Here is a 25,267-nt window from a genome sequence, read left to right as displayed (position 1 = left end):
AGGGTCAGGACGCCAAAAGCAAGGCAGGCAAACCATACAGGAGTTCACACACCCAGTGGAAAATGTGGCGGGGTTCGTCATCAGAAAAGGCTGACAACTGCTGAGGAAGAGGTGAGACAAGAAAAGGCAGGACAAGATGAGTTTGGTGCTACACTGATGTTATTTGTAATCTCACTACAGACCTCATTTCTCTTGTGGCTTTAATCCTCCACATTTTCAGCCAGCAATCTATTATATTGGAAGATATTGGAAATGCTTTGGGAGTAGGGAAATAATTATACATAAAACATGTAGCTAGTATTATTAGAACAGACTTTGATTAATTTTACAGCTGGCAAAATCACCCTTGCCTGAAAATGAAATCCATTTGCTATCCGTGTGGAAGTAATTGTGTTAATATCAAAGCTAGTTTTAAAATGAAACGGAGAGAGCTCTACTCCATGTCTCCCATGCGAGGCATCAGGGATGCGAGATGAAAGGCTAGAGTGGTAATTCCTTGCTAACACAAGGAATTATCCTTTCCTCCACAAAAATTCTTTGTGACTTCAACAGAGCGATTTGTGGTATGTTTAAGGTACATTCAAGCATCTAGATACATTCCAGTAACCTGTTGACTCAGGCTCACCTTTGATTTGCATACTGCCTATGAGTAGAGACTAATATTTGTATTTGTACTGCGTGTTCATACAGTGCCAAGCACAGCAGAGCCCGGTTCTCAAGGGCAGGTTCATCAGCCCAATAACTATTGACAGCAAAGATATGTGCCCAGGCCAGAAATATCTCAGGCTAATTACCCTGTTGGTTTACAGGAGTGATTTGGAAAAGCAATTGGGCAAGATTAAACAGCCAGCTTTCGTTAATTAAGAACTGTTTGGGCTTCAGGTGCTGTAAAGATCCCAGATGGATCCGTATCCACCATCTCTGGCTGCAGCTGGGGTCTGGATCTCCCCCTGTATTTCTCATGCTCAAAGTTTTCCTCCCTGCAGCCTGTTTGCTGGAGTGCACAGATTCTCTCCTCCTCCTATGCAGGAGGTGGGCAGGTCTGACTACATTAAATCTACAAACACACTGGGCTCACTCTCTGCTCCACCGAGGGCTGGCGTGGGCATTGGTGGCCCACGGGCAGAAAAATCTGAGCAAAGGCTGCCCAAAGGGCTGGGGGAAGGGTGAAAGCAGCAGCAGCAAGGAGCAAACCGAGAAGCCAAACCGCCCCGTAGGAGAGGGGAGAGGAGCAAGCCGGAGAGCCGGGGGAGGCTGTGCATTTCGTGTCTCTTTACGGGAGCTTGCTGCAGCCTTTACGCATCTCTTGCAAGTCTACGTGCGTCTGTGTCCCAGGGAAGAGCATCCTTCTAGGAGGAAGAGCTGGAAATCAGTCAGAAGAGAGCAGAAAAAACGAACAAACTGCCAGCTATTATCCCTTCCCAGAGGCACGTGAGAGGGAGAGAGAAAAAGGAGTTAGGGGAATGAAGCTGGAAGATCCAGAGACTCAGAGAGGCAAAGTTGCCCAGACGGGAGGCTCTGTGTACTAGAGCCCGAGCTCTGCTCCACAATGGGATTTCTCGTGTCTGAAGGAAACCTCCTCCTCCTGCTGTGTGCCAGTGTCTTCCCCGGTAAGTTTGAGAAAGCTTTTCTACCCCTGCTCTGCTCTTTAGCTCTTTTTTCCCTTATCCTTCTCAAAGGCATGCTGCAAAGACCGGTCCCCAGCAACAAGGAATTCCCCCCGTTCCTCCATCCTCCTGCCCCATCATTGCAGGTGCCCTAAATACCAGCCTCTGCCAAGCAATCCTTTGCTTTTATTTTCTGCTCCTTGCCTGATTTGCTGGGGAAAGGGTTAAAGCCGCGGTGGGGAAGGGGACAGGAGGGAGAACACAGGCAGGGGCTCAGCATCCTGCTTCTTGTCTGGGTTTTTCTTCCCTGGGTAAAGTGTGTTAATGTGTCTCGGGGCTACAGCTCCGGCTGGGGAGAGCACAGCCAGCGCTCAGCTAATGCTTCCCTTTGTATAATCCAGGGCAGATAAAGACTAAGTAGGAGCCATATTCCACGAGGGATGCGGGGAGAGCCCCCGGCTCCTTCTCCGCGCCGGCCATGGTGGAGGGTACCTCTGCGTGCAGCTGGCATGGAAGGGCAGCTCCCCCAGCAGCCCCCCTCCAAGAAAAGTGGCTTTAATTTTTGATAACCAACAGGCACCTCTGAGAGTTCCTGTAGAGTACGTGCAGGGTCAGGGCTGCTCCTCGCAGCCTCCAACTTATAAAGTCATTCTTGAGGGAAAGTGCGCTCTTGTTATCCAGTTTGCGCTCTTCCCCATCCTCTTCCTTCACCCATTGGTTTCGTGAAAGACCAGCTATGTAGGTTAGTTTGAACAGCTGAATTTCAGTCTGTCTTTTTTTTTCTCATGCATTTGATGCCAGTTTTTTATGTGTAAATCTGATCCAAAATCCCTGTCTCCCAGCAGCAGGCTGCTTTTTTTCCTTTTTGCCTTGCCTTGCTAGCATCCCTCTTTCCTGCTTGCAGACCTCAGTGCTAGAAACTTGCCATGAAGTGGCCATAAAATTTAAACCAGATTCAGGGGCCAATGGCCCAAGTAGTGTTTTTCAAATGGTTTTACGGATGCCCCCACTTTCTGCAGACCTATCTGGCTCTGCAATAGAAACCCTACATCGGGAACTGGCCACGCTGGGTGAACAGTTGGCTATGCCTGGGGTAGTGGGGAGACAAGTTGCCAGGGTGGCATCCCCCTCCCATGTGTCCCTACTTGCCCATCACTGGGGTTACCCTTGGGATCGCGCCTGAGAAGGCTCCAGCTATGCCAGCTCTTGAAGCTGCATGTGTTTTTTCATGCCGCCATGAGCCATGCCTTCTCCCCAGCCTTCGGCCACATGGAAACCCGAGCCCACGCGGAGGAGCGTCTGCTGAAGAAACTCTTCTCTGGTTACAACAAGTGGTCCCGCCCTGTTGCCAACATTTCCGATGTGGTCCTCGTGCGCTTTGGCTTGTCCATTGCCCAGCTCATTGATGTTGTAAGTGTAACCCATTCGTGCAACAAATGGTCAAGATTAACTGGGTTTGAGCTTGGGGAGAGGCTCCTGGTGCATGCAGGTTTTACGGGCTGATCCAGGGTCAGGTTGGGAAGGCTTTGCTCCCGGCAGAGAATAGTTATCATGCAGACAGCTCTGCTGGAATGAGGGATGACTCATGTGAGTAGCTGGCCATCAAAGTGGTTCCTTTATTCTTAATGTGTTGTAGACAAAATCTCAAAATCCTTATCAAAACCCATGGAACTGATCACTGCGGAGCAGTGGAGTAACTGGTATAAATGCCAGAGAGTCCTGGCTGAGGAAAATAATAAATAGCTGATTTGGAATTTGAGCCATAATTATCAACACTAATTTACACAAGCTAATAGGAACAGTGCTTTACGCGTCTCTGGAAGATGGCTTGCCTGAAGAGCTTTCTGCAAATGACAGTTAGGAGGGTCGTTAGCTAATCTGGCTGATATTAACAAGAAAATTGTTTCTGAATGTTTGCTCAAATAGAACTTACACGTGTGCAAACTGCATGCTCTGTGTACAAAAAGGAGTGGTTTGTGCTCCGGACTGATGCCCACTGAAACAGTATTTCAAGAATTACTCCATCACAGTGTGTTGGGGTCAAGTGTTGAATCCACAGGAGATGTCTGCAGGGCTGCAGAAGTTCAGCACGCACACACACACACACACACACACACACACAGACACTCTCTAGCTTGTGCAGATCTGCTCCTGCACACTTCACGCTGCTGTCCCTGTCTGCATGCGTCTCTTGCCAGGACAGTGCATTTGTGCAGACGCACTTCTCTTGAACAAAGATCGACCTGGCTTTCAGAGGTTTTCTGTCACTTCTACTGTATGCATGTGGCAGGGTAAAAGGGGGTGATAACAGAAAGTATAATGCAACTTAAAGACATTACTGGCATGGGACAATCAGAACTGATGACTCTCTACAGCAGATTATATTTTGAGATACGAGTTTTGAGATGCAGAGGAATCACAGCCGAGGTGGTGCGGGAGGTGAGCAACCAAAGGCACTAGTTGCTAGCGAGTTGCCTCTCCTTGTGCAGAAGCCATCAGGTTCCAGCTTTGCAGCACAGAAAAGGTCTTCCATTCCCCTCCTCTCTCTTGCATCAGCCTGAGGGATCCAGGGCTGTTTGCAGTTGCTAATGTTGAAGTTGTACGGTTCTCATCTGAATAATTGATAAGACTAAAGATGAGACATTAGTGACTGTGGAGGCATGAGAGAGACTTTCCATTATGCAGCTGCTGAATCCTGGGAGGGGGGAGATCGATACACCTGCTTCATAGTGCTTTTCCCAGTTTACTTAAGAAGAATTAATCTTCTTAAAATCATGTCAGTGGTTAGAAGTGCAAATAGTTCTGTGCTGGGGCTGCTGGGTATGGCTGGAGGAGAGCTCTGAACCCTTCCTGCCCCACTCTGTGTGGCTGGGGACTGATGACACCCCCGGCCACTGCTGCAGCACTTCGGTGGTCTCTCCCCCTTCCCAGCAGCGACACTGTTTTGGTGCAAACCCCACTGCAATTGTTAGACCCGACATTTAGCTCCCAACGACAAGAAGTCTGAAAGAGAAATCAGAGCCATACTCAAACCCCAACTCCTTCTGAAAAAAGCTGGAGGGGGAGAACAAAAATCAATGTGGAGCTTGACATCCCTGCATGTCCTTACCTCAGCCTGGTGTGCTGAGGGTTTTCTGACCCCAGAAAAGACTGGTAAGAGGTCAAGCATGTGTCCAGGCACTGAAGAACACATTTGGGCTTCTCAGCCCGTGTGTCTGCAGGACCTCGTGTGCTGCATTCACTTTGAGGAAAGAGGCCGGGCAGCGCAACCCCGCCATCGGCTGCAGAATCGCCTGCTGTCCTCTGGGCTGGCTCCGTGCAGGAGAAGTCAGCCGTGCAGGCAGAGGAGGCAGTCAGTCATTAGCACATTGCAAACCCCCTCCGCGATGAGCCCGTGAGACTAGAGTCATGCTTCGCTCGGGGCAGGAGGACGGCCAGGCTCTCGGGTGTAGTGATGGGCAAGAGTTTCCACCAAGGATCTGCACCCAGCCAGGGCGGAAAATTCCAGTAAAGGGTAGCACCTGTAAGACTGGGATCCCCAGTGCAGGGACTGTGGTGGAGACCTGCAGATGCTTGAATTTCAAAGTGGTAGGAGACGCAGATGCTCAAGGATTGGTCCAGTCCAGGACGTGGCAGCCTCCTCCAGTGGCATTCCTCATCTCTCACCTGAAACCAAGGAAGCAGCTGCATTTTTTCCTTTGTTGCTCATTTAAATGTTTTTTGTATTCCACCTTCTTCCATGTGCTTCTGGTCCCTAATCCCCAGACGAGGGTATCTCTGATTAGATTTTGCGCTTGATGCCAGTACAGCAATGAGGAGGCTCAGCGAGGGGGATGCATAGCCCTGCCATGACTCTCCTGGCTTTTAATGTGCAGAATTAATCCTGAACTGCCACAAGAGCAAGGTTAATGATGAGCAGTTTGCTTCCAAGTGAGCCCTGTCAATTGAGCTGCTTTTCACGCCAGACCACAAAGAGACAGGAAAGAAGCAAACGCGGAAAGAAGCTCTGCGCTCTGGTGTGACACTTAAATCGGAGTAGGAGTAAGTTCTGCCCCACGTAATGCATCTTGGTTGTTTACATAGGGGTTGTAACCAGCATGCAAGGCAAGCGGTAAACTATTTAATTCTACCATAGTGCTGCGAGCATTGTATCTGCCTTACTTTATTTAAAAATGTATACATAGTTCTGCCTTTCTGTACTATTTGTACTTAGAGTTGGGGAAAAGTCTACCAAATGGCAGCACGAGTATACACCAGCCTGTCCAAAGGTTATGTGTCAGCTGAGTAGCTCGGGTTTATTAGGAAAACCTGATCCATAGTGCTCTGACTTCATGTATTTGTTAGGAGAAATACTGTGGAGCTTTACGTTTCGAGAACTATGTTCACAGATAACATTTCACCGTAGAAGTACTAAACATTACTTGCAGATGAAGCTGAGCACTATAATCCATGCACACACGTGTTAGTAAGGATACATACCCAGCATTCCCCTGCCTTCGGTGCTCAGGTCAAAGCCGAGCTGTGGAGCCCTTTCCTCTGCTTGTTGCCATCATCCGAGGCTGAATCCATCAGCACCGATGAAAATCCCCATAAATTCAAGTCTGTCTGCTCACAAGATTGCTTAGGTGCAGGCTCAGCTGTTCAGTGGAATCAGGCAGCTGTGCCCCGTCCCATGTTAAATGACAGAAACATCTGCTTTTTGTTTCCAAGATGGCACTTACATTTACTGCAGAGGTGATTTATAATTACAGAAATGAAGTACAATTAAGAGAAATTTAATCAGTTCCTTGGACTGCTTCATCTGCTTCTGTAAACAACATCTGATCTTGCATTTCAGGATGAGAAAAATCAAATGATGACCACAAACGTGTGGGTGAAGCAGGTGGGTACACTAAAACATGTGCTTTTCCATACTCCTTTTCAGTTTTGCAATCTGAACTCTCCCAGCTTTGTAAACACCTTTTTTTTGGCAGGAGTGGAATGATTACAAGCTACGCTGGGACCCCCAAGAATATGAAAACGTCACATCCATCCGAATCCCCTCGGAGCTTATCTGGAGGCCAGATATTGTCCTCTACAACAAGTGAGTGTGAGCACTGTGGCCAGAGGGCAAACTCATCCTTGCAAATTTTCTCTGCATACGGCATCGAGGTGCTTCTTGCAATTGTTCCTCCTTATTTTGTTCTCTGTGGTGGAATTCCATGTAGGTTCTCATAATATCAGTCCCAGACATGCCTTAAATGACATGAGTAACATTCATCACAAGGGCTTTGTTCTCCTAACGTTCCTTGCCCTGGACAGCAAGTTTTATGGCGGGTGTGAATATTGTTTTCTCTTCACGTGTCAGATACACAATTAAGCCGAGTTTGAGCTTTCAGTCATCTTCAGTTTCATTTCACCAAGGAGCTCTCCCCTAATTTGTCACCATCAACTGGAAAAACCAATTACTGAGGATGGGCTTAGTAGGCTGGAAAATGTCAGGCTTGCATGTCTATAAATACAAGTTTCAGGTCAGCCCAATACCATTCCAGAAATATTCCTAAATAGATATTTCTCACGGATCCCTAATGCTTGTCTCTTGTTTGGACACTTCTTAGGGAGCAGGTGGTTGTTTTCTTTCTTTCCTTTGGAGCCTGTTAATATTCTTGGAAAGACTGTCCAAGTGCCAAGACTGTTTTCTCCTTGGCTTATCATACCAGAGCTCTCCACTCTCCTGGGATGTAGGATATCCCACTTGCTGCGAGCATCAAACAAAACCAGCTTTGTATGTGGCTAACTCTCAGAGAAAGCCCTTACAATGGAAGCCAGGCTTATTTTTAATAAACAGTTGCCTGGTTCTAGTTTGATAGGATTTTGCTTTTGATTTCCAAAAAAAAAAAAAATGGCTGAGGGAGAAATCTGTTCAGGGGATTGTGAGCTTTGGAGGCTATGGAAATTGTTATCTTTCCCCTTAGCTTGTCTCTGGTCCTCGGTGGCGGGGAGTGATTGTAAACTTCTAGGAAATTACTTCATCCTCACATAGCACCTTCCAGAGGTTAGACCAATAGAAATGACCAATTCACAGGCACTTGGACCTTGCTATCCTACAGGGACACACTCCGAGTGTGAATATTACATACAAGTGCCTCACCTTGCAGCCAAGAAAGGTGTTCACAGCTTCCACTGGAAAAAATGAATGTCCTTGTCCTTCTTGCTTAATTAATGACAATAGTAAGGATTATTATTTTTGGAGCTTCTGGTGGTTGTTGTGATGGACCATAGTGCCAAAGGAAACAGTGCTACACAGATCTCCACTGTCTGTGGGACCTTTGTGGTTCAAACCATCCCTTTGCTGGTGCTGCTGGTGCACAAGAGCCTGTTGTGTCACCTCTGCATCTGCTCCCTTGGCTCACCATGCTCACCAAGGTTGATGAGCATGGTCCACGCAAGGAGGGCCATAGCACTAAAGGAGGCCATGGTATCCCTTTGTGCACTAGACATTTTGGGACTTCATGCTGAAAGCAGCCCCCAGAGGTCACTGGGCACCCAGACTGCTGAGCTGGGTAGCCTTTGGCTTCTGCCTCTTGCAGGCTTTGCCCCTCTGCCCTGCTGTCCTAGTTCACTGCCACTATCGCTTGAGCAACTGCAGGGTCTCCAGGGAGGAGCTGCCTACCTGCTGGCCACAGCAGCTATTCCAGAACGTCCTCCTTATCCTCCTTCTGGGATGCAAGTCTTTCAGCCTTGCCCACCCAGTCTGACTTGAGGTAAGGCAGAGAGCAAGTCTAACTGTATCGGTGACCTGCTCCCACACAGGGAGTTCTAGTGCCCCAGCTACCGAAATACAAGCTACTTCTCTCCCTTTATCCATACTTACTATTAATAATCATGCATTGCTTTGTTGGTTATCGTGAGTCTGTCATGCATTTTTAATTGGTTGCTTTATCCATGAATTAAACATGGATGTAGGCGCCAACTACTAGCCAGTCAGTAATGATTTTCCATTAATTTTATATTTCTTTACTACTGTATTTGCTCATGCTCTTTCATTCAGTCGTGTAGACTGTTTTCTACCCTTCTACCTAACTTCCTACCAAACACATCTGAAGCTGCACGCAATATCTTAGTTGCACTGCTCTAACAATCAGGTTTCATGTTTTTCAGGGGTTGCATGGCAAGGCAGGGCAAATGCAATTCATGCAAGGCAACACTGTAGGATGATGGGACACCAAAATGAGGGTCTTCTGCATGGCAGCTCACCAACCTCACAACCAGACAGTGTTTCTCTTTGCGAGCATCTCAGCTAGAAATATTTTAGAAAGAGAGGCTTTGCAAATGCAGTGACTAGTCATGGGTGATGCTAACAAGGATTCTGTCTCATATTTTACATATGTATAAAGTGTGTATATATATTGTTTGAAGGGAATTTAAAGTACATGCACATAATTCTGGGCCCCCTAAGAGCAAGAGAATTGTGTGCAGAGACCTTGGTGGAAGAGAGAGCGCAGCCACAGCGGCCTTTTGCACTGTTCAGGCTTTTTCATACGAGTTGTTTAGTGCTTACCACATGCTCTGGCAGAAGTATGGTATTTCTGTTTGGGATGGTATCCCTTGTAATAGAGACTTTCTGGGCCGGAGGTTGCAGAAATGCCTCTTCTGGTTTTGTCCTGGGGTACATATAGAAATGGTGAAGTTTAAATTGATTTGAGATTTACATCTTTAAGGAAATCTAACCTCTTGTGGTGACTTTATTCTCATATCTAAGCTCATTATTGTCGAAAACTTCCATTTATCCACTCTGGAGGCCCAAACTAAATCAGTAAACTCATCTAGTTTGACCTAGAGAGTATATGTAGTTGTCAACATTCATAAGGAATCTAAAACCAAATTAATATCCTACAGGGAAATTAGTACGCAGTTCAATTTTCAGGCTTGATGAGAGAAGTTCCAACACTCTGTAAATAGTTTCTACTAGATGTGACAAAACATAACAGAGGAATATGAGTTAATTGTGACGCGACAAAGCCTCTTCTTCTCTGCCAAGAAGGCCAGCTGTTCCTTATCTGAGGCTGTAAAGACTCTTCAGACACCACCAAATCATTTATAAATGAATTATCTAATCCCTTGCATTGATTTATTTTCCGATTCATGAATGGACTTTTAGCACACTTTAGTTTTCCTTTGTATATTTCAAGTAAAAAAATATTTTTTTTTTTGTTTAATCAGGGAATGAGCTCTTGGGGCTGCATTTCTTTTTTTTTTTTTTTTTTCACCTCTCCATCACTGTGTTGAGCCATTTGGACCCTGTGCGATATAGAAACTCTGAAGGAGGAAACCCTGAAACCACAGATCTGCAGCTAGGTGCTCCAGCTGCTGAAGGCTGCCGAGAGGAATGCAAGACCCTGTCCTTGAGCCTAATGGATGGGCAGCGAACTTGAAATGTGAGCTTCACTGGCCAGTTCTCAACTGGATATTTGTGATAGCATCATAGCATTTGTCTTCCCTAGCCTGGTGATTGTAAAACCTGGGAAGAAGGTACTGGGAACATTCAGACTTCAAAATTTTCCTTTTTCTCAATATTTTCTGGTGTAAGCTGTTCCAAAGAAAGTAACCCCTGCCTTAGCCTCTATAGTGACAAAAAAAAAAAAAAAAAAAGAAAGAATAAAAGACAGGATCATACATGAAGGGAATTCAAATACAAATTTCTGTAATTAAGAGTAGGAACTATCTTAAGGAATTCATCCAGTGGCAATCTGGACATGAAGGATTACTGGACTGGGTAATGAAAATCATGAGAAAGCAAAAATTTCTTTTGGACTATGCTGTAGTGCCTTGTTCTTTTGAACTATACTGTGACGTTTGCAACCACTGAGACTTATGGAGTAACACTGGCTTCCTGACTCATACCAAAGCTGTTTGGAGAAAAAATACGAAAAGATGCCCGAGTCTAACCTTTGAAATATTGAAACATTCTTGACATTTTTCTTTATGGATGTGTACTTGCACAAATCTTGTCATTTTGCACCAGATTGTACTTATAATAAGCCTGTAATCACTACTTCACACTTTAGCTTTCCTGATTCTTCTGGGAGTTTAAATGACTATGTTTCTGGAGAGCAATTACATCTCTAGATGCCTTTGAGGTTTGCTGCCAAGCTCTATCCAGTAATACAGGAATTGATAGAAAGAAATCTATAAGAGGGATCTCTCTCATGGGCTGTTGCTGTGTTAGCATCCAAGGACTTCTCCTAGCCTTATGCTAAGGACAGAGCTAGAGTGTTGCCTCAAAAGTGCTGATGAGGATGCTTGGCAAAGGGAAGAACTGAGGAAAAATGCACAAATTCAGCACTGTTAGAACCTTCTGAGAAACTTGTTCTTATTTCATTGGTGTAGCACAGCGATTTCTGAGACAGATGCCTATTTTACTAAGGAACAATCAAAATATCTGTTACCACCGATTTCTAAACATCTGAAGCAAGCAAAAGCTGGGATGTGACCTTTTAGGTATGCATCAGTTCGCGGACACCTCCATCTATGTACCCAAGAAGTTTTGTGCCCAAGTTGCCAAGACCTTGGAGATATCTAAAATCTGACTGGAGAAGGTCCTGATCCTCTTGTAGCTGACCCTGCTTTGAGGAGGGAATTTGGACTAGACAATGTCCAGAAGTTCCTTCCAACCTGTGCATTTTGGTAGCACAGAACAATTGTTAAACAGAATATTCTCTAATTTCCCTTTGGAGAGTGCTTTAATGTGAACATTACAGAATCATCTCTTTAATGTGTACAAAAAGGGTGCAGGGTACATTCTTTAAAGGGTCTTCAAACTGCAGTTTTCCTTGGTTACTGCTATTTGATGAAAAAAGCTTTAAATTAGGACGTTCTGGCTATATGCATATATGTATAAAGCTAATTTTCAGGCTTTTAAAGCTCTGTTTGGATTTGAATTGTATCATCAGAAATTAAAATAAATGTGTGCCTCATTTACATGCATCCTGAAAACCTTTAATTTTGTGAGATGATGTATCTGCCAACTGCAGGGAAAATGGAAACTGGCAAAAAAAAAAAATTCTCCATGACCAGAGCTTTTTAATGAAGTATGGTTGATGGCTGCCAGTAAAACAACGCCATTCTTGAACCCTTATAAACTTCGAAGATTTTAGAATAACAGTCTTTATTCTTGAAATGAGAAATCAAAGGCTGCAGAATACAACAGTGTTATTTCTGTTGGCAAAAAAATAAGCAACTGTCTTCTCCCTGTATTGTTGTGCACTGTTGTATTTGACATGAAGATATAAGAGATTCAGTACTTTATTACTGACAGATTTTTAGAGCTGTCAGGTCAGAGTAATCAGGAGAGCCTGACTATCTCAGCTCTCAAGTTCTAGTGATGTTTACCTTGCACTCGCTCCTTCTTCCAAATGGTTTTTCATGACAACTGTCACAACACAGTGCTCTAGACTGAACGAGCTGAAAAAGTGCTACCACTATAAAGGAATGACTGCGGATTTCCTCTGTCCCACTGTATCAGATCTCCCACCTTCCTATGTAAGGAAATAGTCACATTATGCAGTCAGAACTGTTGGCGCAACTTGGCCGGGAATGGGTTTTCCCACAGCAAAGCCTTCCACAGGAAAACAAGGTTTCCCCAATCTTCTAACTGCAGACTTCATTTGCAGTCGGTTATCTCCACTTCATCCTTTGGAGTCATTGGGGAAAGGGTTTGGAAGACTGTCAACAGCCAGGTGACCTTGTTTTCTCCCTCTCTCATGTCAAGAGGAGAAGAATGAAAGCCTCACCCAGGATGAAACCATCTCTCTAGGTTCACCCCGCATCAGCAGGGCACAGAATCACAGAATAGTAGGGGTTGGAAGGGACCTCTGTGGGTCATCTAGTCCAACCCCCCTGCCGAAGCAGGGTCACCTACAGCAGGCTGCACAGGACCTTGTCCAGGCGGGTCTTGCACCAACAAGCGTAGCTTCTAATCCAGTAAGCAGGTCCAGTGTGGATGGTAGGCTTTGAGAAGGAGGCAAAAATATAAGTATGCATGAAGGGTTAAGACAACTGTGAACACTACTTTGCATGACATAGCTGGCTTGGATACAATCTGTGTACAACAGCATGGTTAATTTACCCTGCTTACAAATTGCTTGAGTATCTCTACACTGAACTGCAATGAGAACTTCAGACATACCCAGTAAAGTCAGGAATTACTTCACAGCCCTGTTAGGCTGGTGAGGCAGAAGCAGGAGGATCCCAGGGTGTTTTATGGTTCCTCAGAGTCATTATCTGACTCCCAAATGCTAGAAGTTGTTCTGCTGCTGGTTTCACTCCTGCCATAGCCCTGCAGGCAAAATCCAGCTTGGAAGGCAGTACCAGTGTTATTTGTAATAATGTGTGAGCTGAAGAGGACCCAGGATGAGGCTGGGTTTGTTAGGCAAGCAATTAAAAAGTATCTTCCTCATCAAAGAAGCAGATCAGTTATGGAAATTACTGACACACAAGTTCTGCAGCGTCACACTGGCTACATCTACACTTGCAGAAGAGAGGTGTGTGGCTGGTCACGCAGAGACTGCAGAACTGCCATACAAGACGTTTCTGGGAATGAAACACAATTAAGTGAATTATTATTGTCCCTGGATGAATTTCTAGCAAGAGTTCCATGCCTTTTTCCAACAGTTTTCAAAAGGGAAAACACACACCTCTGTTGTTTACCCAGCCACTTATACATTGCTCTACCTAAGAAGGGGAACACCAGTGGATGCTCATTATCCCTTTTCTCTAATATGAATCCAATTATAAACATATTGTTTCATTAATGAACGATTTAATCATGCCTCAGAGATCTTATTAAATGCAGAATAGGATTCCGAATTCCTACTGAGATTTAGAAAGAAAACCAAGGAGAACAACAAACACTGGACTGTCACTTGCTGTGCACGTTGCGTGTCTCAATCTGGCTTTACAGTGCAGGCAAAATCCAGGAGGAAAAAAAAAAAAAAAAGAAGGTTTTCATTCAAAGCAAAGTCCTGGAGTGTAAATTAGATTTAAGAAAGAAGAGGTAAGAAAGGAGTTGGGTGGATGGTACAATGGCATTCATGGGTTTTATTTGCATCAGAGTAAAACACAATGGTGGTCCTGGCTTGTTCCCTGGGAGACAGAAGTCTGGGTTTGTACGTGTTTTTAGCTTTGGTTTTTGGCTTTAATTTAAAGCTTTAGAAAAAGTCCAGTTCAAAGGTCAAAAAGCACTGAGTCCTTTTATGTTCATTTTTTTTCCAAAATCTGCCACGAAGAGCAAAGGCTTTCCATTATAGAAACAAAGCAGAGTTTAGTAAAAACTCGTTTCTCCACCACACAATAATGCTGAGTTTATTTTTCCATTATTTCAACCAACCTGGAAAATTGCCTCAAAAGCCAAAGATCTGGGCTATGATCCTGGGGGTCGAGGGCATACGTCATCTCTGCCCAGATGCTGCGTTAGCCAAGACAGCTCGCTGAAGGCCAGATCCTGCTGCTGTTTCCCCAAATGAGCAATACTGCACCAGTCTCACTGGAAACCAGTGTGGTCGTGGACTGACGAGGATGCTTCACAGGGTGAGGCAAAACATCAGAAAGTCTTTTTTTTTCTGCCTTTTGCATACGAATTAATGGATGATCTCCTAAAGAAATACATTCAGGGAAGTTCCTCTGCCTTCAGCAGCTTGAGGGCCCCACCTGTTCGTCCCTGCACTGTTTATCTTGCTGGTGGTGAGGAAGAGGAGAGCTGTGACCCCCATGCGCCCCGTCACTGCATGGCTGCTGTCACGGCACATCTGAGCGCTGAAGCAGCAGAGCAGGGCCAAGGGACTTTGCTGGTTGCTGGGAAAGTGGCTGCAGGCTGGATTGGCTCCAGCCGGAAGGGCTGGGTAGGAGCAGAGAGCTTTCTATCTATATCAGCCTGAATAATTCATCTCAAGTTTTTAGAAGAAGCTCTGCCTTCCCTGCTCAGCTTCCCCTTTGTTTAACAGCGTTGCTGTCTGTGACTTGGCATCACACAACAGGCTTCTTCCTCTGTGCCCCCGAGCTCTGCAGCAGCTTGAGCCAGGTGTTGAAGATGGTCCCCAATATTTTGGATGCTCTTTTCTCTGTTCCTGTAGCTAGACTTGAGGGCATTGCTCTACAAAAAGATTCCACCTGCTTTTTTCAGTTGGGATTTCAACCTTTCAGACAGTTGCTCAGGATGAAAAAGCATCTCTATCCAACACTCACCCACATTTTAAGGCTCCTTGAACCAGGGTGTTTGATCCAGGTTGTGACTGTCCAAGGGTACCAAAATCCTCCATCTGTAAGTAGAAATCAAGGGAAAGAGAGCGTTTGGAGTTTCAGCCAGTCACTGCACAAAGGGGCTGCAGATGTGGGGGCTTGGCTCATTTTCAGGCAAAGGTGTAATTTTGTGATTCACTCAATCTCCATCATGACGATTATTCGAACAAGGAGATATGTCACTTGTGCATCTCTGAACACTTCAGTTTTCATAGAATCATAGAATGCTTTGGGTTGGAAGTGACCTTTAGAGCTCATCTAGCCCAACCCCCCTGCAGTGAGCAGGGACATCTTCAACTAGACCAGGTTGCTTGGAGCGCCGTCCAGCCTGGCCTTTGTGTAAGCTGACACAGGCTGCAGATCGTGCAGATGCTGCCCGCAGGAAGGATGTTGCTGTGGAGAAGGTGCCTGTGGACTTGGCCCCAGACATGGAGTTAAAGTGTCACAGTCTACATGTCCTCCCACTGAGAGCAGGGGAGGAACAGTGCTTCTTGATGGCATAGCCATGCAGCGCGTTAATTATCTGCTGTGCTAATTGAATCTACTAATGAGCTAATTTCTTTCTGTGGCCTCCACAGATCCGGGCATGCGGCAGGTTCAGTGTTTGATGTGTAGTAGCAGAGCTGTGGGTTGAGGAAGGAGCAGTGCTGCAGCTGGTGATGCTGAGGCAGGCGGAGGACAGGGATGTCTCCAGGGCTGGGATTCCCATTCCCAGAGTTTCTCAGTCTTCCTCCTTTCTCCAACACTATTGTAGCTTGAGTATGGCATTCCTTGGTGGTCTTTCTTCCCCCAAATCCCCAGTGCACTTGCCTCTCCTGTTGCTTTTTTTGAGACAATTGTATCCCAGACCCCATGACAACCTGGAACCAGCTGTTGTCATGGGTGCAGGACACAGGGCTGTGGAAAATAGGTGCACTGATCAGCTGAGAAGAGCAGATCCAAACCAAAAACAAACTGTTTATGCAATAGCTTTTTCCACTGGCTGGAAAATGGCTTTCTGATATAAAATCAAGGGTTGTTATCTGTTTCTCTTATACCAGCACACAGTCCCCAGTTGAGAGTCCGTGTAAGAAGACACTGTAAAAGACAGCTCTCTTCCTGACTGGCAAATCAAGAGATTTACTTTCATTATTCCTATTGATAGGATGTTCTTGCTGTTTTTGATGTAAGAGGCTGAATGATTACCCAACACTTTTTCATTTATAGTAGCTGTCACAATTAATTCTGCAGAGTCCACAACCAGACTACCTGATAGTTGTTCCTCCCACCTCTCTAAAGCAAACTCCACCCTTTCCAGGGCATTTATGGAACACCTTTGAGGAAAGCTTGTGTACATTCACCTCAAGGACCTGACTTATGCAAGGTGAGGGCTGATGTTTGCGTGCAAATCCAGTGCTTGCATAAGTCAACAGAGTTCAAAACCCACTGGCTAGCATGGATGGATCCAGTGTTTGCACATGACGTGCCTCATGCAACTCTCAGGTGCCCCGAGTGCGTTTTTGGAAGCCAGGCACTAAATATCCTAATTCTTTAACAGAGTTGAGATGTCCCAGAGAAGCCTTGGTATTTTTTTGTCTTCTGTCTCTCCCCAGTGCTGACGGTGACTTTGCAGTCACCCACCTGACCAAAGCCCACCTCTTCTATGATGGGAGAATTAAATGGACACCCCCTGCTATCTATAAAAGCTCCTGCAGCATCGATGTTACCTTCTTCCCCTTTGACCAGCAAAACTGCAAAATGAAGTTTGGCTCCTGGACCTATGACAAAGCCAAGATAGACTTGGTGAGCATGCACAGTCATGTGGACCAGCTGGACTACTGGGAGAGTGGGGAATGGGTCATCATCAACGCTGTAGGCAATTACAACAGCAAGAAATATGAATGCTGCACAGAGATCTACCCTGATATAACTTACTCCTTCATTATCCGGAGGCTGCCACTGTTCTACACCATCAATCTAATCATCCCCTGCTTGCTGATCTCCTGCCTGACTGTCCTGGTCTTCTACCTGCCCTCTGAGTGTGGAGAGAAGATAACCTTGTGCATCTCCGTACTGCTGTCCCTCACTGTGTTCCTGCTGCTAATCACAGAGATCATCCCATCTACCTCCTTGGTCATCCCTCTGATTGGAGAGTATCTTCTCTTTACCATGATATTTGTTACCTTGTCTATCATCATCACTGTGTTTGTGCTCAATGTGCACCATCGTTCGCCGCGTACCCACACGATGCCTGACTGGGTGAGGAGGATCTTCCTTGACATCGTCCCACGCCTCCTCTTCATGAAACGACCCTCCACGGTGAAAGACAATTGCAAGAAGCTCATTGAATCTATGCACAAAATAGCCAATACACCAAGGCTTTGGTCTGAGATCGATGTGGAACCCAACTTCACTTCCTCATCTTCCCCCAGCCCTCAGAGTAATGAGCCATCACCTACATCTTCCTTCTGTGCCCACATTGAGGAGCCAGCCAAGCCTCAGCCTGTCTGCAAGTCCCCTTCTGGGCAGTACTCTGTGCTGCACCCAGAGCCTGTACAGGTGACCTGCTCCTCTCCACAGCCCTCATGCCACCCCCTGAGTGACACCCAGACCACCTCCATCTCGAAAGGCAGATCACTAAGTGTTCAGCAGATGTACAGCCCCAATAAGGCAGAGGAAGGGAGTATCCGCTGTAGGTCCCGGAGCATCCAGTATTGCTACCTGCAAGAGGACTCTTCCCAGACCAATGGCCAATCCACTGGCTCTCCAGCATCCCAGCGGTGCCACCTAAATGAAGAGCAGCCCCAGCACAAGGCCCCTCAGTGCAAGTGTAAATGCAAAAAGGGTGAGGCAGCTGGCACACCAGCTCAAGGAAGCAAGACTCACAGCGCCAAGGAGCAACATCTGGTGTTGATGTCCCCTGCCCTGAAGCTGGCAGTGGAAGGGGTTCACTACATCGCAGACCACCTGCGAGCAGAAGATGCGGATTTCTCAGTAAGTATGTTAATTTAGCCTGCTCTCCTTGGGTAAGTCCAAAATTATCTGCTAAGGAAGCGCCACCAAACCTGGGGGCTATAGAGAGTGTATTAGCTGCTGCAGGCTCAGCCATCCCTGATATTGGTGGCTTTTGAACACATTGGCCATTCTAGGCACAGCTGGAGAGTAGTTCTTGAGGTCTTGGCAGCCATGTGGGCCAAGAGGGTAGCACAACCAGACCATGCTCTAGGACAGTAGGATTCTCCAGCAGAAAATAAGAGTAAAGTTGTTGTTAAGTAGGAAGGAAGCAGCTACAGTTGTGAGAGAGACCCGAAAAGCAGTCATCTGGTGGGAACATAGCAGGTATTCTTTATAGAGAAGCCTTTGACAGACAGTGCATTCACACTGTCTGTTTTTTATTAAGCATCGACTCTGGCTGCTGAGCCTAGGAAAGCAAATTCCCAAAATAGGTTGTGGATGTGGGAAGCGCCTTGTAGCGTGGGGACGTTGCAGGGTATGTTTAGCTCTGCACGATGCGATTCCTCATTAGTGGACTTCCACTGGAGCGATTGGCTCTGTGCAGGAAGGTGGGTGGACAGACAAATTTCACACTTACTCTCAAGGGGTAAATATGGCTACAAATTGAGAAGGAAAGTAGAGGCTGAAAGAATTTCTTTTAATGGAGATGGTGATGCACATACAAATGCCACATCCTTTCACACCTCTTGTAGCTTTTCCCCTGCAATACTACGGATATGATGTGCTAGCTAATTATGGCAATAACGAAGGAAGCCAAAAGATAACCTGTTCGCTTTCTTGCTAAGCAAAAGTCTTATCTAGCTTTTCCTGGAAGCATCCATCAGCAAAAGGTACTTTTTCGGCTGTGCTTCTGATTTGATTTTCTTAAGATTTTGAGTCAGTGCAAGTCATAGTGCTTTTATGCAAGGCTTCCTGAGCGTGAAGTGTGTCTTTATATTTGCATTTTTCACAGCGTTGAGCACTTAGCAGCAGCAACAAAAGATGAAGTGCTCCTGCCCATTTATATACTCTTTGGTACCATAGTTTGAGAGGCCTCTGTTCTTTAATGCGTTTCACTTCACAACATCCCTTGGAGGAAGTAACTGTTTATTCCTCATGTTGAGGAGTGACAGCCAAAATACAGAGACGAGGTGACCTGTTCCAGGTTGCAGAACAAATCCGTGCAGAGAAGGGCTGTGAATCCCCATCTCCATTAGTTGACAGCCCAGCACTCTTTGCCCAGCTAGAGCACTTCACAAGCACGTTAGGACTCTGGGAATTAATCTCTACTCTCTTCTCCTAGCCATAATCACAAGTAAACCCATGGAAATCAGTTGATTTTAACTCACTTGTTTCCCCCTGGTGCAAATGAAAGAATATTACATCGATAATACTTCCCATTTTAGATGATTCTCTTTCCGCTAAGCTTGTTGATATCATCGAGAACTGAGTCGCTGAGTAACTTGGGTTCTTTCCAGTTAATCCATGATTGCAACTTTCTTTAAAATGAAAACAGTCTGCAGCAGCCACGAATTTCCTTCTTATGCCTTCCTCTTGAAATGAAGTGATTATCCTGAGAAAGCTATTTCCAGCACTAAACATCAAAAGCAGAAGAAAAGGAGCTATTTTGAGGGCTCTGATGAGACCTCCTGCCAAGCCAGGCTGCGAGCGAGGACTCCAGGGAAACACCCAGCAATGCACCGTGACGGCGCTCCAGGAAGAGCCTGTAAAGCTGCCCACAGTCTTCTGCTCTCGCGCAGCAGTTGTGGTTGGCACGGCAGGCAGAGGTTGGGTTTTCAGATTTGGGAGAATACTTGCTGATCCTGGTCTGAGATGGTACTATTTTCTTTATCTGGATCCAAGTCCTGTCAGGTGGGAAAGTGCACTTTTTCTCCAGGTGGAAATGAAAAAGAAGAAGGAAACGTGTTCTTCTGGAATTGAAATTTACTATGAGGAGCAGAACTGATCTAATAAAATGAGAATTTATTAGAGAAAAAATCAGTACTCAGAAATTCACTTTCATCTTAAAATCAAATTGTGGCATTCCTTCATGGAAGTCTTCAACAACTCTGTCAGCAGGCAGCTCTGATGCAGCCGCAGTCTCCGAGACACAGCTCGCCGTCTCCTGGGTAATATTTTCAGACATGCACCTTGCCAGAATGAGAACACAGCTTCTTTTGAAGTCCCTGTCTTTTTTCTAAAGGACCATAGCCACAGGGGCAGTGCTTCTGAATTAAAAGTAAATAGCTCATTTAATTAAGTGCTTCAGCAAGAGAAAATGGGAAATGCAAGAGGCAGTTGTTTGTTACAGAAAGATATCTGCAAACAATGCGAGCACTGTGGTACACTGGGGAAAACACAGGACCGAGTTGTCCCAGCATATGATAGAAATGCCATTAGAAATTAATTACAGGCTAAGAAGCAAAACATGCTGCATGTCACACACGAGCCAAAACAACCAGACACCAGCAGCACCATCTGGAAAGCCTTGTTGTCCTCCTGCCTGAGCTGGACTACTCTAATAAGACGACTCTGAAGACAGCTTAAAAATAAAATGGGAGCGAACGTAGCTGAGGGGGCGGAAACACGGGATAATCTCAGTGGTTTATTTTTAACAAAATGCAAAAAATCCCACCCAGGACTGTTCTAATCTGTGTTGCAGGCTCTGGGTCCTGAGGATCAGATGTCACCAAGGCTCCTCAACCCTCCCCTCAAATCCTGGGGCAGGGTGCCCTGTTCCCACTGCTCAGACCTGCAAGGAGCTGGACCGGGGAAGCGCTGCAGATTCCCTTACTTTTCGGGAATTTGGGGGTGGGGAGTCAGCTGGTTCCTGCCTCTGATCCTTTCCTGAAAATAGTTTTTTGAGTGAGCTTCTTAAAAACTAATCAAAATGCAGCTCGGGAGAAGGGGTGGCAGATGCTGGCAGCTGCATAGATGTTGTCAGAGAAGCCTCTGCGGATCATGCTCCACGTGAGGTGCTGGGCCACGGGGAAATGCCACAGTGCTGTCAGGAAACAAAACAAAACAAAAAATCCAGATAACTTTTATTCCCCCCCTTCCTCTTTCTTTTTTCATTGTCTCTCCATAATTTCCAGTTTCACCCCTCTGTGCTCTCGGTCTGAAGCTGGATATTGATTTTGCAAACATCTGATGCACTCCCAGCCGTCATTTGCACGATGGGCTGAGTATTTATACAAACACCATTACATTTGAAAGCAAATTTCTGCTGAACTTGTTGTTCCTCTTCTCCCATTTCCCCTTCTTTTCTCAAAGAGAAACTCGTCTAGTTTCTTTCATTCACAAAATCTAGCACTTTACTAGCAGGAATACTCATAAAAGCTTCTTTTGCCAGAATGGGGCACTATTTACTCAATACATCCTTACAGCTGGACATCAGATGGTAAGTTTCAGATATTCTTTACACATGGGTTGCATCATGAGGCACTAATCCCATAAACACAATTACCCAGAGCTTGCTTAGCTGGCCTTCTCACGAGGAATTTTAAGCATCATAGACTCGTTCCAACCCTCAGCAAGTGATGACTAGACCAGAAAACGTACAGCAAAGGGGAGTTATCCGCTGGGACCTTATCCTTGGGATGAGAGAATTGTTTTTGATTTCAAGGGTCACGATTTCTTTTACTCTCCCTAATTATAGATGGGTGTGCTAAGGGCTGTATGATCATAAAACAGCGTGGTTTCCCCCAAGAAGATAACAAGCTTCAGGATTAACCTCAGCTGTTTGCCTCTGCCTATTGAAGAGTAAAGATCTGCTGAACTGGGTGCTGTTTTTCAAGGGAATGAAATTGTCTATTGCGTGAAAATATTTAACCAATTCTTGCACTTTAGAAGATGTTCAGGTATTCCTGAAATTTAAGATGCTTTGATCAGAGAACAAATTGGGGGAAAATATGATACGGTTTCTGGTGCGTGCCTCATTTCCCAATTTACAAAGCTGCTTACTGAACCAAGCAGCCAGAACAACACCCGATGATTTAAAGTCCTAACCAAGCAGCCCACACAGCAAATAAGGAGAGGCATAGTCAGAGCTCGCTTTGCTGGCATTGCTTCAGCTGAACGTTGTCTGCGTTGAGGCACAGAGCGACGACAGGTACTTTGCAAATGCATTGGAAAATTCATGATCAGTTTGTGCAGGGTTCAGCACGCCAAAATGGGGTAAATGCACACACACCTTGCCTGCAAGGAACAATTGTCTTAGCTCAATAAAATGTCACAGTATTGGTCACAGAAGCCAGGATTCCATATTCTCTCCCTCTGCCACATCACGATTTCACTGTACCACCCACAAGGTGTAAGATAAAATTTAGTGGTTCATCCATGATGGATGGAGAAAGAGAAGACTCAGTGAATTCACAGAGTCACTGTGCTGTGTCCAGAGCTTGTTTGTTTGGTGCTTGACAGATCTTAATATTTTGGGACCCGAAGTTGCCACTATACCTGTGAAAAAGTCATCTGCTGCACATGGCTATTTCATTGCTATTTGGATTGCTTCCTTTACCAAAATGAATTTTCAGCATAATCAGCAAATCCTTAAAAAAACAAAAGTCAAGCCAGGTCTCCTACAACTGGTGTTTTAGCTCACACCGAACTGTTCTGGGCTACTCCCTTATTGTTATCTTTGTTTAAAACAAACCTAGGATCTGTGGATGAAAAGGCCTGTACCGTTCTTGTTATATGATTATTGTAATCACGGCCACCGAAGAGGTTTGAGCTAGCTCCTGCTGAGATGTTTTCCCTAAAGAGCAAGGCAGCATGCCAGGTTTCAGCCCTCAGCTCTATTAATCACCAAGTGGTGTGCTGTAGGAAATTATAATGTGTACAGCCGTATCAAATGAAACTTTGCCATCTGATCAGTCCTCTTCCTGGGAAAGGAATTAATAACAGCAATGTAATAAAAGAGGTTTTCATATGTATGTGGTTTCTTACTTAATGAAATAGCCATTTACAATTCTTGCCTGATGGTATTAATAAGTACTAGACCTCCCCAGAGAGGAATTGCTGGAAAATCCTCCCACAGCAAGACAAAAGTCGGGGAAAAAGCAGGGTGAGGAAGACTACTTTTATTTGCTGGTTCATTTTCACTGCTTACTCACCCCAAGCTCTAAATCCCTTCGCAGAAACAATTTGGCTTCGTTAATCTGTAAGCAAATCTGTTTACGAGCGTGGGGAAATGAGTAATTTCTCTCTCCCCCCCGCCCACAGCTTGAATTGCATCCTCATTTACACACCCAATTACAGATGTTGCTCATGGAAAATGGGATAGTGAGTGTGCAAACGAGCTTAATTATCAGTGGGCGTATGTCATCCCTGGGGAGCTGTGAACAGGGTTTGCAATTGCACATGCACACCCACGCAGTCTGGAAGTCCCACATCAGCAACTGGCAGAATAAATCTTTGCCATCATATAGTACTGTAAAGGTAAAAGAGACCTTTCCCTCCTCTCTCTGAATTTAGAAGAAAATATCCTATTCTGGAATAAAACACTAATAGTCTTCAGAAGTTTTAATCTCAAATAAATGTTAATAATCAGCCTTTCATCTCTGTGTTCCCAGGTGAAGGAAGACTGGAAGTACGTTGCCATGGTCATTGACAGGATCTTCCTCTGGATGTTCATCATTGTGTGTCTGCTGGGAACTGTTGGTCTCTTTCTCCCACCGTGGCTGGCAGGAATGATCTAAATATGGCCCCAGAAGGAAGAAAGTATATCCCACTCTATGGATTTTAGTTCACCTGGAAGGAGAGGAGCAGAGAAATGGAGGCAGGCCTGTGAATAATTTACTGTGTGTTCATGTTTGAGATGCTCCAGAGCTCTCTGGGAATACTTTCCGAGGTTGTGCCATTTTGCCAAGCCATTTTCATCTCCTCCATCTAATTTAGGGGAAAAGTTCTTATTAAAGTCTGTACATAGCATGGTGGCATTCATTGGCATATACTCAGCAATGTAAGAACACGAGCTTGTTCCCTAAGGCAGCACATAACAAGGCGTCCCGTCTCCGAGCCAGCCCCTGGCAAATTAACTCCAGTTGTCTGCAGAGGTGTCACTGTGCCCTGAGTAGAAATTTTGCCCTGTCAAGCTGAAGTGGTTCGGGGCTGTGTGTCCCTGTGTGAGTCATTTTATAAATAAAGTTCCAGATCTGGGCTACCTGTGTAGGCTGTGGTCTGTGGTCAGCTGGTAAAGACGGACAGACTGGAAAGGCTGAAAGAATTGCTGGAGGCAGCTCAGCCCCACTGAGACCAACAGTGATCATTAGCACAGTAGTTGCGGTCTTTGTATTGACAGATTTTACTTTGGCCAATGCCCTTCAGAAGCCACGGGGACTATAGCTGAGTGAGGATCATGCAAATGAAGGGAGGATTTGGGGTTAAGATTCAGACCATGTTGGTAGCACTTTAGTGTGCTTTCAAAGGAAATGCTCTGGATCCAAGTTGTGGCTGCTGCAGAATAGCAGAGGGTCACTCTGAGCTGTAAAACCCTTGCTGTAGGTGAGGAAGGTACTTAGACATGGGGAAACCACAAGAGAAATCCAGGACGGTGTGTTAACGTAAAAAGGAAATGTGCCATTTTGTGGGGAAACCTGAACACACAGCCACACTTGGGAATTCAGAATGGGACCTTGCAGAAATTACAGGTATTACGGCCTTAAATTTGGCCAGTGGTCTCAGCAGCTGTGCTCTTCCCAGCTCTATCCAAACTAAACCAACCTCTTCACACATTTTGCCCTTGCTTTGGGACCTGCAGTAAGCGGGCAGGGACAGGCACCACTGGGCAGATGCTGGTGGGATGCTGAAGCCCTGTCTTGCTGCAGGGAGACTTCGGTGCATGATGGCACAGCTGAGCCAGACGTGTGGGTGAGAGGCTGGGAGACAGAGGGCAAGAGTGGGCTTTAGCTGTCTTCTGCCTGTTTTCTGTACGCATTTGCAGCCTCAGGACAGTGACCGCACTGGACCAGGCTGCAAGTCTGTCCCGCTCAGCATCCCTGCTCTTCGGTACTTACAAACCCACCATTCCCATCTTCGCTGCTGATTGCTGGGTGCCATGTGGGAACAGCACGGCAGCACCCAGCCCAGTGTCTCCCTGCTTGCTTCAGAGCCCTCATAGGCAGAAGGGGTTATAAACTTTTTACCACCATGTGCAAGGAAAGGCAGACACAGTCTAAAAATACAGGCTTCCCCCGGGACCTGCCGCAGCTGCATGACTCAAAACCCAGGCTGGCAGCTGGGAGGCTCTGGGCTTCACCCAGCATCTCCTCCACACCCCGCAGTTGGGATCAGCACACACAAGACTGTCTGGCCGCAGTGAAGTTTACTGCTAGGCAGCTCTGGCTAGCCCAGATCTTTGGAGAATGCACATCGGGAGAGGCAGGCAGCTGCCTGGAGGCCAGCCCAGAAGG

The 25,267-nt window shown here is 45.8% G+C and overlaps 1 protein-coding gene across 2 annotated transcripts; it reads left to right on the top strand.

Moving 5' to 3' along the window:
- Window positions 1–1,046: 1,046 nt before the first annotated feature.
- On the top strand, window positions 1,047–24,009 carry CHRNA4 (cholinergic receptor nicotinic alpha 4 subunit). 2 transcript variants are annotated; one of them, XM_009933874.2, is made up of 6 exons: window positions 1,047–1,610; window positions 2,866–3,017; window positions 6,445–6,489; window positions 6,581–6,690; window positions 16,475–17,855; window positions 23,429–24,009. In XM_009933874.2, exons 1-6 carry the CDS (start codon window positions 1,550–1,552, stop codon window positions 23,552–23,554), a joined length of 1,875 nt encoding a protein of 624 aa, XP_009932176.2. In that variant the 5' UTR covers window positions 1,047–1,549; the 3' UTR covers window positions 23,555–24,009. The 2 variants fall into 2 exon arrangements, with proteins under 2 accessions (XP_009932176.2, XP_075294903.1); XM_075438788.1 differs by lacking the exon at window positions 2,866–3,017 and having other exon boundaries at window positions 1,540–1,610.
- Window positions 24,010–25,267: the final 1,258 nt, after the last annotated feature.

Source organism: Opisthocomus hoazin, chromosome 18 (genome assembly GCF_030867145.1).
Source record: "Opisthocomus hoazin isolate bOpiHoa1 chromosome 18, bOpiHoa1.hap1, whole genome shotgun sequence".
NCBI classification, from domain to species: domain Eukaryota; kingdom Metazoa; phylum Chordata; class Aves; order Opisthocomiformes; family Opisthocomidae; genus Opisthocomus; species Opisthocomus hoazin.
The sequence above is the reverse complement of the archived record's forward strand: the minus strand, read 5'-3'. Positions and strand labels throughout refer to the sequence as shown.